At 56.2% G+C, this 17048-nt stretch overlaps 1 protein-coding gene across 2 annotated transcripts; it reads left to right on the top strand.

Annotated features, from left to right (window-relative positions):
* Positions 1-1057: 1057 nt before the first annotated feature.
* ZC3H12A (zinc finger CCCH-type containing 12A) lies at positions 1058-10590 on the top strand. 2 transcript variants are annotated; one of them, XM_080655620.1, is made up of 6 exons: positions 1058-1201; positions 2017-2491; positions 6848-6987; positions 7878-8112; positions 8746-8852; positions 9021-10589. In XM_080655620.1, exons 2-6 carry the CDS (start codon positions 2097-2099, stop codon positions 9875-9877), a joined length of 1734 nt encoding a protein of 577 aa, XP_080511746.1. In that variant the 5' UTR covers positions 1058-1201; positions 2017-2096; the 3' UTR covers positions 9878-10589. The 2 variants fall into 2 exon arrangements, with proteins under 2 accessions (XP_080511746.1, XP_080511747.1); XM_080655621.1 differs by having other exon boundaries at positions 1152-1189; positions 9021-10590.
* Positions 10591-17048: the final 6458 nt, after the last annotated feature.

Raw genomic sequence — 17048 nt, forward strand, 5'->3', positions numbered from 1 at the left:
TACTTGGCTCCCTGGGACTCAGTTTCCCCATCTGCAAAGTGAGCTGGTGGCACTGCCATGGACTGGTCCTCTAGCTTGTGGGTTCCGTATTCCCTTTGTTCACACACACACACACACACACACACACACACACACACACACACACGGAGGCAGGTTCCAGGCCTTACTCCACCAGAAGAGTCTCCCCTCTGCCCTAGGTGGTTTCAAAAGTGGCAAAGATGGCCTCTGCTGCCCTGGCATGGGAGCTCTCGGTCCCGGTTCCGTCTTTCCAGCCAGGACATGAAGCCTTTTCTGAATTTCTCTAGGGTAAAAGGGGCATGATAACCGCTGTCTCCCTCAGCTAAGCCCCAGGGTAGATACTATAAAGTGCTGTGCTCCCTGTGGGATCAAGACTGGCTGACCTGGGAACCTAGAAGCATCCTCTGGAGGCCGGGGTGGCCTCAGTTCGGAGCTGAGTGTGAGACAGCATTCTGTGAACATTCACAAGATGACTGGGGTCAGTGCACCTCCGCTGCCGGCTTCTCCCCCTCGTCACCGTGGAACTGCTAGTTGCGCCTGCCTTTCTCTCCTGGTGCGGTCCCTATTTCAGAAAGCGCGTGCCTGGCCCTGAGTGTGGCCCCGCCTCTGCGTGCCTGCTCCTCACGGCGTACCTGTTGAGTGCTCCTGTCTTTATCACCATGAATCTACCTCCAATGGTGCGTGGAGCAAACTCTGTGCCTGAGTCACTCCGTGCGTCCCTGACTGCACCTTCATCAGCTGGGGGCCATACTTGCCAGGCGTCTGAGTGTACGTGGCTGCACCTGTCCTTCTTCTCTGACTTGGTGCGCGTACCTGCCTCAGCCTGCGCTCACCTTCCGCGCGCGGGCCGTGCACTCCCGCCCTCTCCGTCTCCTCGCCGCAGGGGCCAGGAGGCTCGCGGAATGGGCGTGTCTCGACGCCCCCAGCCCCGATTCCCGGCCGGGCGGGGAGCGCGCGGCCGCAGCGGCGGAGCCGGGGGCGGGGGCGGGGGCGGGGCGAGGCGGGGCGGCGCGGGGCGGAGCAGGAAGGGGCGGTGGCCGACTAGCTCTTCGCCTACAGGGCTTCCGCGTCTGGGACCTTAACTCAACCTGCCCGCCCACTGGCCGTATAAAGGCGCCACTGGCCTCGCCCCTGGGACTCGGACCCATGGAGACGCCGCCGGCCGCCCTAGGTACACGGCGGGGTGAGTTGTACGCGGTGGGGCCGGGGCGCGGGGCGCGGGGTGCGGGGCGCGGGGCGCGGACAGGGGAGGGGGCGGGAAGGGTTCCCCTGAACCAACCGGACGGGGAGGCACGTGGGGCTGGTCCCCTCCTGCCTCGAGGGTTCTCAGGACCACCTCCAACTTAGCCCAAGTTGGGGGAATCTGGGGGAAGGGAGGCCAAGCTCCCGAGCGGGAAGCCTAGGCTCGGGGCCGGGACAGCCTCCGAGCCCGGCAGCCAGCCAGAGTTTTCCAGCAACTTTTCTTGCCGGTGGGTCTCCCTGGAAAGTTCTCCCCCAGCCAGTGAGTTCGGCCACGGGCTCTGCGCCTCTTGGGCCTGGCTCCGAGCGTGCGGCAGGCGGGCGGGGGCGAAGGCCTCAGCGGGGAAGCCCCTGCCCCCTACCCTCACCCCCCAGCTCAGTTCCAACCCTGGGTTTCCATCCGAGCGCCCCGCCCCGCAGCTGTGGGGGCGCGGCAAGGTCTTCTAAGGCCTCCCAGGACATCTGGGTCCCTTGGGTTGGTGTGGGGCTGAGCTTGGGGTAGGAGGTGGAGTCAGACTGTCTAAGTTCAAATACTTGCGACACCAGCCTACCAGCCGGATGACCTTGAACAAGTGCTTAATGTCTGTGGCTCAGTTTCATCCTTGGGAATGATGACCCCTAGCTGGGGAGCTTTGAGAGGATTACCAGATGTATGCAGAGTGCCACCAAGTGTTGCCTCCTGATGTTGGGTGGGGCGGGGCCGGAGGGGGGTGGAAGAGAGCCATTCCCCATCCCTAACCCTTGTGGTTTTCCTACCAGGAGCTGTGACTGGTGCCTTCCACCAGTCTGATCTGTGAGTGGCTGGCGGAGAGAGGCCCACCCAGAAGCCCGCCCCCACCATGAGTCTGTGGGAACCTGAAGACAGCCACAGCTGCCAAGTTACCCCCAGGTCAGCCAAGGAGTCCCCCCCTGAGGAGGCCTCTGCTGTCGAGCTGCAGATGAAGGTGGACTTCTTCCGGAAGCTGGGCTACTCCTCCGCTGAAATCCACAGCGTCCTGCAGAAGCTGGGGGTACACGCAGACACCAACACAGTGCTGGGCGAGCTGGTGAAGCATGGGTCAACCGCTGAGCGGGAGCGCCAGGCCTCGCCGGACCCCAGTCCTCAGCTTCCTCTGGTCCCCCGGGGTGGGGGCACCCCCAAGGCTTCCACCCTGGAGCCCTCATCCCTGGAGGAGGAGAAGGAGGGCAGTGACCTGAGGCCCGTGGTCATCGACGGGAGCAATGTGGCCATGAGGTATGTGTCACTTTTGTGGCCGAGACGAGGCTGGGAATGGTGGCCCTGTGTCTGCATGTCTGGTAGAGGGGCCTTCAGGAAAGAGTTTGACTTCTTCTCACATACTAGTCTAAAGGAAAGGAAAGCCCTTTATTGAGGCCCTACTGTGTGTCAGGAGGCTCCCATAATCCTCATGGCCTCTTGGAAGAGGATTTGCTAGGAATGTTTTAGGGATGAGAACAGAGGCTCAAAGACCTGCTCGGGGTCACACTACTGGAGAGCAATGGAGCACAGATTCGAACTTGGTTCCTCTGTCTCCAGAGCTCACCTTGTGCTCTTTGCCTTCCTGAGGGCTAGCACTCGGTCTAAGTTCCTCTCCTGTGACTTGAGGCCGTACTGAGGAAGGAGTCAGACCGGCTGCAGCTCACTCCGAGAAGGGCCTGGAGTCATTTAGGCTCGCTGAGCCTTCTTTCTCCTCTGTAATCAGGTCTAAGCCAGCCCCCAGGTGCTGGTTGGAAGGAGTCCCTGCAGTACCTAGAGAGAGGAGCTGCTCAGGAAACAGCAGCAGTTGATTATTCAGGGTCTGGGCTCTCATGGAAGCAGGCCAGCTCCTGAGGCCTTTGTGGCTATGACCAAGGGTGATCTCGAGCTCTGGCTCTTTGTAGGGCCTGTGGGCCAGTGACCTGAGGCTTTGGCTTCAGGTGAGCTGTGACTTGGGTCCATTCTGATTCAGCTAGAGCCACCTGGGCTGGACTGGGCTCTGGGGACTCCCTGCAGCCAGAGCCAGGACTCAACCCCAGTATTCCTCCCCATACAGGCTTTAACAGGGAATGGGATGGGCTGGGGCCAGGGTTGCCTCTGGCGGTGCTTTCTTCCAGTCCCTCCAATGAGGAAAAGTACCTATGGGTGTGGACGGGGAGACCTCAGACATGGGTGGGCTACTGGCTGCTCTTAGGGACCTCCCAGGTGCACTGCCTGAGGCCTCCATGCCCAGCTGAGTCAAGTCAGCTGTCTGGTTGGTCCTGGCCCAGCTTAGCCATCTTTAGATCAGTCTTCCCATCTCTGAAATGGGTAGAAGTTTGGGTAAAGCTGGCTCCCACATGCCAGTGGCAGCTGGTCACAGCATGTGCTTTGAAAGTCAGAGGTCCCCTCTCAGGCTCCATCAGCATGTGGCTGGATAGGTCTATGACTCCTTCCTCTGGAAGCATGGGCCAGAGTGCTGATCCCGGAGCAGCCATGTGCTGTGTGTGTTTGTATCCTGGCAGAAGAAGGTGGGGCCTGGGAGGGAGGAGGGGCAGATTATGGAGGGGTGGCTTGAGGAGCTGGCTGGAGGGGCAGAGCCATGGGGGTTTCTGAGCTGAGGCTGTAGCGGGAGGGGAATTCCAGCCTCAGACTTCCTGTCTTAGCTGTTTCTGGGTTCCTGCCCTGCTGCCCCCTCCCCCACAAGGGCAGATGGGCCAGCCCACACCGTATGCAAATCGTGGGGAAATTCACCTCTGTTTCCTTCTAAGGGAATTTTTCTCTAGCTGGGCCCAGCCCTGGCAGATCTTTTCACCTGGGTAGCCTGGCTTGACCCAGCCCTCTGTCCTAGGGTGGGGAGCCACTGAGTCTCTTACCAGGGTCTAGTTAGCCAGGCTGAGGGGCCCTGACCTTCTGGGCAAACAGGACTGTGGTGGGGGTTGGAGGATATCTGGTTTTCCTGTGCCGACAGAGCTTCCTCCATTGCAATGAGAGGGACTGAAGGTAGCTGTCAGAGGCACTCCGGGCCTGGGAGGGCTGTCTGTGATGTTCTACTTCTGCCAAGAGTAAGGTTCTGACTGACTACCTGCCCAGGGGACATTCTGAAGACTAGGGCTAGAGGTAAGAGACAGAACCTGAACCCATGTCTGGGGCCCCTGGATTGCCTTCCTGTCCCCAACAGCAAGATCTGAAGTTTATTAGGAGAAAAAGCTCCCAGACTTGAGTGTGTACCAAGTGTTAGGAGGGAGGGGCAGGCTGAGATCAGACTTGTCCCAGCCAAGGTGTTTGATGCACAAAGGCAGTACGCTGACCTGGAAGGCCTGGCATTCCATTAAGTCCCAGGGCTTGAAGATACTGGCCTAGGATGGGGCATATGCATGTACACACGTGTGTATAGGAGGAGGTAAGCGGGTGCACGTGTAGACTGCATACCTGTGAGAGGAAGCCAAGCCAGGGATGATCACTTCCCTGCAGTCTTGGGAAGACAGAGCAGAAGGCCCAGGGAAGGGAGTAAGGTGATGGGGGAAGCAGAGCTCCAGGTACTGCCCTCCCAGTCTGGGAGTCCTCCCGACAGCCAGCTTTAGTCCCCGCACTGCAGTGGGCATTACCCGTCCTGGAAGGCTTCTCGGAGGTGCTGGCCCCTCACATGGGACCTGATGGAGGAGAAGTGTGCCAGATGCGTCATTTTTCCTGTCCCCAGCCTGCCCCTCCCTCCTAATACTTGGTACTAACTCAAGTTTGGGAGCTTTTTCTTTTTTTGAAATATATTTGTATTGATCTCAGAGAGGAAGGGAGAGGGAGATAGAAACATCAGTGAAGAGAGAGAATCATTGATTGGCTGCCTCCAGTACACCCCCCAACTAGGTATTGAGCCCGCAACCCAGGCATGTGTGCCCTTGACCAGAATCAAACCCAGGACCCTTCAGTCCACAGGCCGACGCTCTATCCACTGAGCCAAACTGGCTAGTGCTGGGAGCTGTTTCTCCTAATAAACTTCAGATCTTGCTGTCGGGGACAGGAACGCAATCCAGTGGCTCCAGGCATGGGTTCAGGTTCTGTCCCTTACCAGTAGCCAGGGCATCTTAGAAATCTCAGAGCCTTGGTTTCCTTCACTGAAGCTAGCTGGGGAAAGGATGGAGCAAGGAGGTGTGGGATGCGCCTGGCCTCCGATAGGAGCTGGCCACCCGCTGATCCCCCTCCATCCCTGCCGCCAGGGTTGGCACCTGTGTGAGCATCGACATGGTGCTTCTGAGCACAGGCTCTGGGGTTGCATCTCTGTCCCACAACTGCTGTTGTGTGATGCTGCAACCACTTGTCCTCTGTGGACCCCAGTTTTCTCATCTGGCTAACGGGGAAAGGAGCCTTTAATGGCAGTACCCTCCCGCAGAGGCTTGCTCATAGATCAGGGCCGGGCGCAGAGCGCTAGTAAATGTTAACTCTTACCATAAGCAGCTGGCGGATGCACCTGGCGGGGATGAGCACTGCCTTCAGGCCGGACTTTGCCTCCCCGGCAGTTTACAGAGACCTTCAGACCCGGGGGGTCCCGGCCCCACCGCCAGATAGCTTCTGTGCCCCCCCAGCTGCCCTGCCTCCCTACCTTCTCTTGGGGCTCCAGCTATCACCCCACCATCACCAAAAGCCACCCACAGGATGTGGTCGGCCATGGACTTGAGTCTTTTGTGTAACGTTTATTCTGTTTTATTTGCTAAATAGGAGTCTGAGTTGTTCACTGAGGGATTAGTGGGAGGCCAGCAGTGTTGGGGAGAGAGCCCCAGCTGGCCTCCTCCAGCCCCCGACCTGGTCCGGAGCCCTTCCACCACACCCAGTATTACCTGGGAGCCCCCCCCCCCCCCGCAACACCCCCAAGAATCCAGCGAGACCCTTCACTTTGCTGGACTGTCTTTGGCCTCAAACAGGAACGTTGTCCCCTGATACATTGACTGGGCCCATTTTTCAGATAGAGAAACTGAGCCAGAGTAACCAGCAGCACCTCAGGTCAAGCCCGTCGGAGAGGGGGGAAGAGAAGACAGGGCAATTTAGGCACTTTGGGGAATTGGCGGTCTTGAGAGGAAAAGCTGTGTGTCCTTTCACTTTCAAACTGAAAGGCTCCGAGGCAGCCTCCCGCATCTGTGGCTGCCTGCCCTCCCGGGAGGTGGGGATGTGGCTCCTTCCCCTTCACCCTCCTCAGCCCCAGCCCCTGAGGTTAGTACAGGACTGAACTTTAATCCAGAACAATCTGGTTTCTCTTCTGTTCGAGGGGCGGGTGCCTCCCCACCCCCACCCCTGGATGTGGGAGGGTGGTGACTCAGTCTGCCTGTGTACATCTGTGTCCCCTGGTCCCAGCACCCTGGGTGGGGCAGGAACCAGAAGTCTCCAGCGCCTTTCCCCCACCCCCAGGTGTGTTGCAAGCAGCCTGACCCTCCCCCACATGAGGAGTGAGTGTTGCCAGATTCCTGGGTGTTTCCTCACTGTTGGGAGATGGGACCTCAGGGAAAGTCCCAGGTCTGGTCATCCTGGGCGCTGTGGGAACCAGCAGGGAATGCAGGCTTGGGCCTCAGCCTGAAAGGGGTGGGCTGAGCCAGGGCAGGGGCTGGAGTGGGACCACCTCCCTGCTGACCTCCCTCCGCTCCCCCGCAGCCATGGGAACAAGGAGGTCTTCTCCTGCCGGGGCATCCTGCTGGCCGTGAACTGGTTTCTGGAGCGGGGCCACACAGACATCACAGTGTTTGTGCCATCCTGGAGAAAGGAGCAGCCCCGGCCCGATGTGCCCATCACAGGTGAGTGACACCTCTGGAGGGGGGCGGGCTTGCCGCCCCGGGAGCCTGCTTCTCCCCAGAACAGACCCCTTGTGTGTGACTGTAGCCTCTGCCTCTGAGCACTGGGCACTTCCCTCCTCTAATGGTGGGGCGCTCTCTCCACATCCCCAGGGCAGCATAGTGTGGTGGCTGAGCCCGTGGGCTCTGGAATCGTGGCCCTGGCCCTTCTGGCAACCTTGCTCAGAGCCACTTGCTCCTCATCTGAGACGGGTGGGGGGTGATAATCTCTCGGGGTTGTTGTGAGGATCATGAGAGCTAACGCATGGTAAGTGCTTACTTAGAAGGGTGCCTGGCACATAGTAAGTGCTCACACATGCTAGCTGCTAACCATTGTTCTTACAAGAGCCCCTACCTAACCTTTGAGAGGAAAAACCCGAGTTATTTCCCTTATAAGTCTTGAAATCTGGGAAAGGCTGGCTGGGGCACCTGCTCTAGGAAAAGTAGCCCCTTCAAATGGGCTCTTGTCCTGGCTACGCAGGAGACAGAGCCAGGACACATCTCCACGCACGCTGGGGCTCATTCATGGACCCCTGTGGGACGGGCTGGGTGAGCACCAGAGCCGAGCCCCACTGGCATGAACAGGCTGATAGGCAGAAGGAGAGAAGGATAAGGCCCAGCTCTGTGCTCTGGAGCCTTTGCTGAGCGGACCTACAGGCCTGTTCTCAGATGTGCTTGATTTTTAGGCGGCAAACCGTGTGCAAGGCCCAGGTGAGGGGCTGAGGGTGACAGTGGCCTCAGCAGAGCCGCGTCCATACCTGGAGCTCCTGGGCTAGCTGCCAGGAGGTTAGGGGGCCCAGTGGCCGGGTTCTGGGTCTAGGCTGGGCTCTGACCTGAACACCTGCCCCTCCCAGACCAGCACATCCTGCGGGAACTGGAGAAGAAGAAGATCCTGGTGTTCACACCGTCGCGGCGCGTGGGTGGCAAGCGAGTGGTGTGCTATGACGACCGCTTCATCGTGAAGCTGGCCTTCGAGTCTGATGGGGTGGTAGTTTCCAACGACACCTACCGGGACCTCCAGGGCGAGCGGCAGGAGTGGAAGCGCTTCATCGAAGAGCGGCTGCTCATGTATTCCTTCGTCAATGACAAGTACGTTCCCGCCAGAGGGAGGGGCCTCTGCTGGGGGGATCCAGGCAGCTTTGATGGGGAGATGGACACAGCACCACATAAGAAGGGCTGAGGCGGGGGCATTTTGATTGGGAGGGCAGAGCTGTAGCATTTTTTTTTTTAAACCTTTTTATTGATTTCAGAGAGGAAGCGGGGGAGAGAGAGAGAAAAAGGTAGAAACATCAATGATGAGAGAATCATTGATCAGCTGCTTCCTGCCTCCTACTGGGGATTGAGCCCTTGACCGGAATCGAACCCGGGACCCTTCAGTCCTCAGGCTGATCCTCTATCCACTGAGCCAAACCGGCTACGGCTATAGCATTTTTTTTTTAATCCTCATTCGAGGATGTGGTCGATGGTTCCAAGAGAGCCTCCGGGTTCCCAGCACTGAATCTCTGACCTGAGGCCAGTGGTCGCAGCCTTAGGTTCAGATTTTCAGGTTGCCCACTGCCCTCTGGCCTCCGAGAGCGCCCAGCATGAGGGTTGCCCAGGGATGTCCTGCTGGACGGGCCCCAGTTTTAGGAGCTGCCCTCCTATCATTCCAGGTGAGGCTCACTGTCCAGCCCCCTCCCAGCACTGGGAAAGTCCCCCTCATGTCTTCCACCTCTTCTGCAGGTTCATGCCCCCCGATGACCCCTTGGGCCGTCACGGGCCAAGCCTGGACAACTTCCTGCGTAAGAAGCCACTCACAGCCGATCACAGGAAGCAGCAATGCCCCTATGGTAAGAGACCCAGCTCCACCCTCCCTGGTGCTCCTCACTCCTTCCCCTTCCTCTCACCTGTTGGCCTGCACCTAAGTTCTTCTTCATAGGGACCACCCAAACCCCAGTTTCTTGTGCCCCCCTGGTCCTAGAGATCCCCTGCTTAGAGTCCTCCTTCCTTCTCTCCAGGAAGAAAATGCACCTACGGGATCAAGTGCCGGTTCTTCCATCCAGAGCGGCCGAGCCGTCCCCAGCGCTCCGTGGCAGATGAGCTCCGTGCCAATGCCCTGCTCTCGCCCCCTAGGGCTCCCAGCAAGGACAAAAGTGGCCGGCGACCTTCTTCTCCATCTCAGCCTGGCTCTCTGCCCCCAGAGCGTAAGCAGTGTAGCCTGGAAGGGAAGAAACTGGGAGCCCAGGCATCCCCAGGGTCCCACCGAGAGGGTCTAACCCAGACCTTTGTCCCAGTGACCACAGGCAGGAGCCTCCCACCCAGTGGGGGCAGTGGCAGCAGCTTTGGGCCCACAGACTGGTTCCCACAGACCCTAGATTCCCTCCCGTACTCCTCTCAGGACTGCCTGGACTCAGGCATCGGCTCCCTGGAGAGCCAGATGTCAGAACTGTGGGGGGGTCGAGGAGGGAGCCCTTATGCTGGCTACAACCCCTATGGGGCTGAGCTCCCAGCCACTCCTGCCTTCTCTCCAGCCTTCGGGCGGGCTGTGGGTGCTGGCCACTTCAGTGTCCCTGCCGACTACGCACCTCCACTAGCTGCCTTTCCACCTCGAGAGTACTGGTCTGAGCCATACCAGCTGCCCCAACCCACCCCAGTCCTGCAGGAGCCCCAGGTGCCCAGCTCAGGGGCTGATAGGAGCACATGGGGTAGGGCAGGCGGCCTGGCCAAGGAGCGAGCCAGTGTGTATACCAAGCTGTGTGGCGTCTTCCCCCCACGCCTGGTGGAGGCCGTGATGGGGCGCTTCCCACAGCTCCTGGACCCCCAGCAGCTGGCAGCCGAGATCCTCTCCTACAAGTCCCAGCATCTCAGTGAATAGGAAACCTCCCAGGGCTGTCCAGCTGGACTGCGGGCCGTTGAGCAGCCCGTTCTCAGCCCCACGGCCCACCCTGGAGGCTGGAAAGAGGGAGGATTAAAGTAGGGAAGGCAACCCACAAACAAAAGATACTGTAGGATTGGTTCTGACCCACTCGGCACCTCTCGCTGTCTGCCTGAGTGGATCAGAAGTGATCACCCTGTTGATGCACATTGTATCTCAGTAGTTTAAGGAGACGCTGCCGGTAACGGCCGTCGGTCCGTGGCTAAAGCCCAAACCCTCCTTTCTCTCAGGGCGGGGAGGGAGGCCGGGGGCGCAGAGGCCTGGGCTGGGGGCCCTGTGCACAGCCCCCCACCTCCACCCCGTCCCTGGGGTGCCAGTCTTGGCTGGCTAGTTGGGCACCGTGTGCCTGCCCTCCAAGGGCCCCTCCTCTAAGCCAATGAGGCCTCATCCATGCTCTCGGGCATGAGGCTTCATGTTAGTAAGCAAGATGCTTCTTAATAACCCACCTCTGTCCACTCAGTTTGCCTATCCCATCACTCCGCCAGGGGTCAAGAGCCCTCTGCCCCTTACCTTCTCTCCCTCCCCCTTCCTCTGCACTTGGAGTCATCTCACCCTTCCCCGCAGTGTGGGGGGGACACATGTAATGTTAATGTTTTAAGTGAAAAGTCCTTGCCTCCCTAACACATCAATAAAGTACAATGTGAGCTCTTTTAAGAGGTGATGGTCTTTGTTGTGCTTGTGGGTTGAGCTGGTCTTTGGGTGGTGGAAGGTCAGAGGTGTGCACACAGACCTGCCAAGCCACACCAGGACTGCTCAGTCCCTTTGGGGCAGAGGAATCCTCTCTCTCTCTCTCTCTCTCTGTCTCTCTCTCTCTCTCTCTCTCTCTCTCTCTCTCTCTCTCTCTCTCACCCTGGGCCAGGCCTTGAGAGGAGGCCGTGGACATGGGAGGAGTGGAGGGAGGTAGGAAGCAGAAGTAGAAAGAGCTTGTCCTGAAACTGTGGTGTGGGGAGGCGGTGGGAGTTGGGGGAGCTCTTCCCCTTTTATGTCCTGTGACCAGAACTGAGGATGGGAAACCACCTGGCTGAGAAGACGGCTTCCAGAAGAGCTGGGTGGAGTGGGTAGGGGGAGCCCTCGGCCTCTGGCCCCATCCTCCCAGAGACTGTGTCAGAGCAAAGAGCGGGGCAGGGGGCGCTGGGGCAGGAGCAGCTGGCGAGGCGAGGCCAGGGTCACCTCCAAGTGGGAGGGTAGAGGTCCTGGTCCCAAACTCAAGACTGGCTCTGCCACCAATTGTGTCACCTGGGGCAAGTGACTCCTCCTCTCTGGGTCTCAGTTGCCTCATCTATGAAATGGGGGTAATAATGGTACCTGAAGGATTGTAAGGAGTACATGAGGTCATACGTGTTGGGGGTGTGTCCCAATGCCTGGCACATATTAAGTGCTCATTAAAGGGCCTCTGGTGTTGGTCTGGGTGGGCTATGTTCACCTTCATCCACCATCTCCACCTTCTCATCTGCCCCCAGAAGGAAAGAGGCCAGGCAGGAACATACATCTCTCTCTCTCTCCCTTTTGCCGATTAAAAAATGAAGTATAAATGTTAAGTAAGTAAAGAGCTGGGCTGTCAGATGATCCCCAAACAGCACTATCAGCAGGGGAAAAGGAAAGAGTGGTTTTAATAATTACATCTTTGAACATCTCACCTAATTTGTACTTATTGTTTGTGAAGCTTTTATGGTATCTGTATTTTTTCTGCCAAGAAACTGCTTTGCCACAGAACAGCTGTGCAGCATGTTGGAGAAAATGCCACATTGGCAGTCTGCACACAGGACCCCACCCAGTTTTTCACACCGAATGTTCTTTAGACGCCTCCACTTGAGGCAGGAATCCATGGACAATCCAGAGTGTGCTTGCCGAGGTACCCCAGGCCGGTCGCTCGGCCTTCTCGGGAAGTTTATCTGCACAAAGAAATGTCATTGCCTTATTTATATTAAAAAAAAAATTTCCCAATCAAGAAGTGTACTCCAGGTTAAAAGGCTATTTATGGGCCTTTGTTTTTATGGGACAGGAAGCTAACATACTGGACTGTCCTGTTCATTATCAGCCACTGACAATGCTGAGTGACTGACTTGCCCAAGGTCCCACGGAGAGGGGTGGACTGGGGCAGGGCCTCAAGTTCAGGTCCCCTGGCCCCACAAACCTGAGGAAGGGAGGGTCGTGAGAGGGATGGAGGCGGTGTGCTCAGCCTTGCACCTTGCAACCCTCTCTGTTTACATCACTTACATAGGAATCCCTCCAGCATGATTGACATGACCACCTCCCACCTGCTCAGCAACAGGCACCCAGCAGCCCCAGCCACCAAGCCTCCTCTATCTGTATGAATGGATACAACAGAGCATAAAGGCAGTGAGGCCTCAGCAGTGGCCTGGAAGCAGAATAGGATGCCTTCTCCTCTCTTCTCATCCCACCCGCCACCTGTCCATAGACTTGAGAGCTTACACTTGGTCCTTGACCAGAGCCGAGTTCTTGGTCATTTGCTGCTTCTGCTTGGGGATGGGGGTGAGCGAGGGGGCGGGGGGGGGGGGTGGTGAAGATCCTACAGAAGTGGGCAGGAGGTGGCAGGTCCAGGCTGGCTATGGCTAATGTCTGGAGGCCGTGTTTGTCCCTGACGGCTTGTTGACAGACACCAACAAGGGCAATGGAGCCCAGGTGGCAGGTGCCAGCTGGGCCTGGGCTCCAGGGAGGATTGAGGTCAGTTCAGTGCCCTGTTGGCCGGAGCTTGTATCCTGTGCTTTCCGGGCAGCCCCAGCCTGGCAGGGCTGGCCATCCAGGGTATAGCCTGCCCTCCAGGCCTCTTTCTCAATCTGACTTCTGGGCAGAGCCACTCAGAGGCTGCCAGGCCAAATGCCTCGGATGTCTCTCCCACGAGTTGAGTTTTAACTGGGAAGTTCTTCCCACCATCTCTTGAAGCACCTTTATGAATGGGGCCTCAGTGAACCCACCTGTAAAAGGGACACGAGGATCCCTGGATTCGACAAGATGATACCTCAGTTCTCATGGCAACAGCATGAGAAGAAGTCCCCCTCCCTGGCTGTGTAGCTCTGGGCAACTCCCCTCTCCTCCCGGAGCCTCAGCTCCCTGGCCTGCCCCACATGACAGCTGTGAGATTCCCATGGGCTGGTGTGGAGGAGAGGGTGGCAGGGCCTGGACATGACTCTGGGACAGAAGCTCTAGCACTGAGGCACTGGAGAGGATCAAACGCCTCGCCTCAGCTACCCTGCCTGCTTTCCTCCTCTTCTTTTCCTGGTTCCAGAAGCTGAGAAGCTGATGGGGAAACCAGTGAGTATGCAAATTCCCGCTTTGCTGGGAAATGATCCTGGGGAGCTCACAGAGGAGGGCCTCCTGCCAGTGCTTCCCTGAACCCCACCATCTCCCCACCCCACCCTAGGGCTGCCACCAGCAGGGCCCTCAGCCTGAGTCTTCTTGCAGGTTCTGTCTCTCACATGGACTAACCCCGCTTAGGGTGCTGGAAGACTGTGGAGATCACAGCCACCTTGGCAGAGGACGAACTGGCCCACAAAGGGATGAAATTCCTTGCCCTGAACGTCCCCACCCACTCTGTCCCCATATCACTCACCGGCCTGAGAAAAACCCCAGCTGTCCCTAAAGATCTAGGGACCTAAACTAGGAGGAGAGCTGTGGGACTCCAGGGGAGCACCTATCCCAGGGCCCCCCAATGCCGCTAACACCCCAACCATGGCTAGTCTCCGGTAGGGTGGTTGGGGGAGTGGCTGGGAAGAGGCGACCACTGCAGCTGACCCTCCCACCCTCTTCCCACCAGCAGTCTGTGCCCTCCCATCTCCCCCACGTCGCCTGCAAAAGCTGGAGTTGGTCTCCCCAACACACAAGGGCAAGATCCCTGCCTTAAGGAGGTGCTGCACCGATCTGTCAGAGACAGAGTGAGTAAGCAAGAGAAACTGGGATGCAATGGGACAGATCTGGAGACTGGGGGTGCCCCCAGCCTGAGCCCTGGGTCCAGCTGGTCCCCAGGGCCTTGTGCCCCCAAAGAAGGAGGGCCAGGGATCAGTACTTTGCCCCAGGGCCTCTCAAATCTCTGGCTCATTATTTTTTTCCTAGAACACAGCATAGTGGGTGGAGTAGAGGGTGGTGAGTAAGAGCCGCTTCTGCGGACCTCCTAATTCATGGGAAGGGTGTGGGAGCTTTGGCTGAAAGAGACAGGAAGTAGGGCCCTACAATTAAGAAAACCCAAGCCATCCTAGGTCATGGTATGTAAATCCTCCCAGCTAGTTCCTGGATGGGGAGTAGGCACCAGGCTGTCACCCTGAGGTGTGACACCTCTTGAAGCCCACACTCCAGGCAGCGGCTGGCGATTTTAAACTGCTCACTCATTTAAGACATGACTGCAAAACTAGGTGGAGAAAAGGACCCGGCAACCCCACCCCCTCTCCTACTGAGTTGGGCTTGCTGTTGGGAGGGCAGGTCACTGGGAAAGGGTCCAAAGGCTGTGGTTCTGGCTGCTCTCCAGAGAAGAGCCTCACAAAGGCCTGGGCCACTGGCGGGGCGCTGCCTGCCACCTGCCGGTGCCTCCTGGTATGACAGCCTGTGGAGCTGGAGGCTGGCTGAGCAGCCTGCACCACCAGCACCGGCCTGAATGAGGGGCCTAAAGACAAGGGTCTGCAGCTCCACCCTGGAAAGCAGCACCAGAGGTCACAGTCGTGCTGCCTACAAAGTTTAAAGTTCCAGAATATTCCGACTGTTCTGGGTAACAAATTGCCAAAGGGTAACAAATTGCCAAAGTCAAATTCTCAGGAAGTGGAGGAATAAGAAAGGAAAAGGAGAAAAAAAAATACAAGTATCCATTTTTTTTAATGATCAGGACAATGAATGAGTTCCATGTGTTTAAGCCCTTCGACAGATCCGCTCTGGCTCAGCAATCCCACTGCTAAGAATCTATCCTACAGGTATTCAACACACTTGCAAAATGAGGTGTATAAAGCACCATAGGAGCCCTGGCCAGGTGGCTCAGTGGGTTGGAGCGCTGTTCCTACACCAAAGGTTGTGGGTTCAATCCCTGATTGGGGCACTAATGGGAAGCAATCAATCGATGTTTCTCACATCAATGTTGCTGTCTCTCTCTCTGTCTCTCTCCCTTCTTCTCTCTCTAAAATCAATACACATCCTTGGATGAGGATAGAAAAAACACTATACGACCCAGCAAAAGATGGGCAACAGTATTACTGCCAGCAACAGAGAACTGGTTAAATAAATGTTGGTATAGTATACACAGTGGAATGTTAAACAGCCAATAGAAATGAGGCAACTGCACAGATAGGACATTTCCTAAGCTATGTTGCTTACATGGAAAAAGCAAGGATACAACAGTGTCGCTGTGTGCTAACATTTCTGTAAGAGACACGTACACATTGCTCATGCGTACAAAGTTCCTCTGGTTAGGATACACAAAGAACTGTCTCTGGGAAGGGCGGCTGGTAGCTGAGGGACACGTAGACTTACTTTTTAGTGACCACATTTCAGTACCATTTGAATGTATGCCATTTGCACGTATTACTTATTCAAATTAAACATCATAAAGCCCCTTTGGGGTATAGAACTAAGTTACGGGTGTGGGGGTGGGGACCTGAGGACGGCTGTATTGGCCAGAGTCTCCAAGTTTATTCTTGGACATGAACAGTAAAAACTTAGAGCATACATATTCCCAACAGGTATGTTGTCAATCCGTGATAATTGCCATTTTTGAAGATGGAAATGATTATCAGCAATTGCTGTGGTTCAACCTAATATTTATAAATTATCTACCTGTGCTAATGAACTAAGATTTGAATATATTTTATAACACACTCAAAGTGAAAGTAAATATAAATCAAAGGCCTGCTATGTTCTCCCGCCTACGTGAACCACCCTCCACACCACGCCTGCCCTGCGACGTGAGGTTCAGAATCACCTGCACTGCAGCCCAGAGCAGTGAGAACTTTTACTCTACAGAAGCAGTTTTTCAAAGGAACACTGTTTCAAATCATGACGCCTAGCACTTGTTTAAAATTCAGACACAATAGCATTAATTTAGATCATTATCTGTGCACATCACCTTCCCAGGCACCAAATACACCATGAGCCTGGGAGGAGCAAAGGTGTACGAAGCCATGCGATCCACTCTCTCCACACTGCGCTCACACCAGGGCACTGTCCGGAGGGGGCTCCAGGTGTGAATCTTTAGTGTAGCAAAGACCCAGTAATTTGGAATTAAGGATGAGGGGCAGAAAAATCAGAATAAAAGCAAAAACTAAGTCACAGACTATTTCAAAACAGCATACTCACTGCTTTCAAGCTCAGGCCACTTGTTCATTGCATGAATCAAGGAATCAAGAATAGTCTTTATAGAATATTTTTATCACCCTGCACCCAAAGGCCCCAGCTTGGAGTTGGAACTAATTCCTAGGCCTGCTTCCTTCTCTTTCAAAGCAAGGGATTATTTTCCTAAACAAACAGTATGAACTCAGTTGTGGGGAGAATGGTTAACCTACTTTTTGGTAAGTTCTTAAAGCACTCTGAAGACCCCAAGCTATGTGGACAGCTTTCAAAGTCCATGCTCTCTGAACCCACACTGGCCCTGTCCAGATTCATGCTTCTCTTCAGCCTCTCCCCTGGCCCCACACAGCTTCTAATCTTTTACTTTATGGGTTGTTTCTACAGAGTTGCTGTGGACAACTTGTAGGGGAAGGGTGTTTGGTTTTGAGTTTGAATAGACTACTAGTATTTCCTCAGCCCCTGGAAGAGGACCCTTGAGACTCCCGAGGAAGCTTCATACAGATGCCACCTCACAGGATAAGACATAAAATGTAACTACAACGCACCTGGACTTTAAAATGTCTAACTACCAAAAGGAGCAAAGGACAGCCTATCCCAGCCATGGGCAAACTACGGCCCACGGGCCGGATCCGGCTGTTCTATCCGGTTCTCTTGCTCTCCCCTCCGCTCCTTTACTTTGAATTTATATTAGTTCACACAAACACTCCATCCATGCTTTTGTTCCGGCCCTCCGGTCCAGTTTAAGAACCCATTGTGGCCCTCGAGTCAAAAAGTTTGCCCACCCCTGGCCTATCCCCATCTTAGAGATGAAAAGGCTAAAGAAGAGAAA

The sequence above is a fragment of the Plecotus auritus genome (assembly GCF_963455305.1).
Source record: "Plecotus auritus genome assembly, chromosome: 2".
In the NCBI taxonomy this organism is placed as follows: domain Eukaryota; kingdom Metazoa; phylum Chordata; class Mammalia; order Chiroptera; family Vespertilionidae; genus Plecotus; species Plecotus auritus.

What these genes read in the sequence shown, in the direction of transcription:
- ZC3H12A (XM_080655620.1), top strand. Translation starts at nt 2,097, where the DNA reads ATGAGTCTGTGGGAACCTGAAGACAGCCACAGCTGCCAAGTTACCCCC. An exon ending in GGGAGCAATGTGGCCATGAG is followed by an intron (nt 2,492 to 6,847) that starts GTATGTGTCACT and finishes GCTCCCCCGCAG; the next exon opens with CCATGGGAACAAGGAGGTCT. An exon ending in GAAGCAGCAATGCCCCTATG is followed by an intron (nt 8,853 to 9,020) that starts GTAAGAGACCCA and finishes CCTTCTCTCCAG; the next exon opens with GAAGAAAATGCACCTACGGG.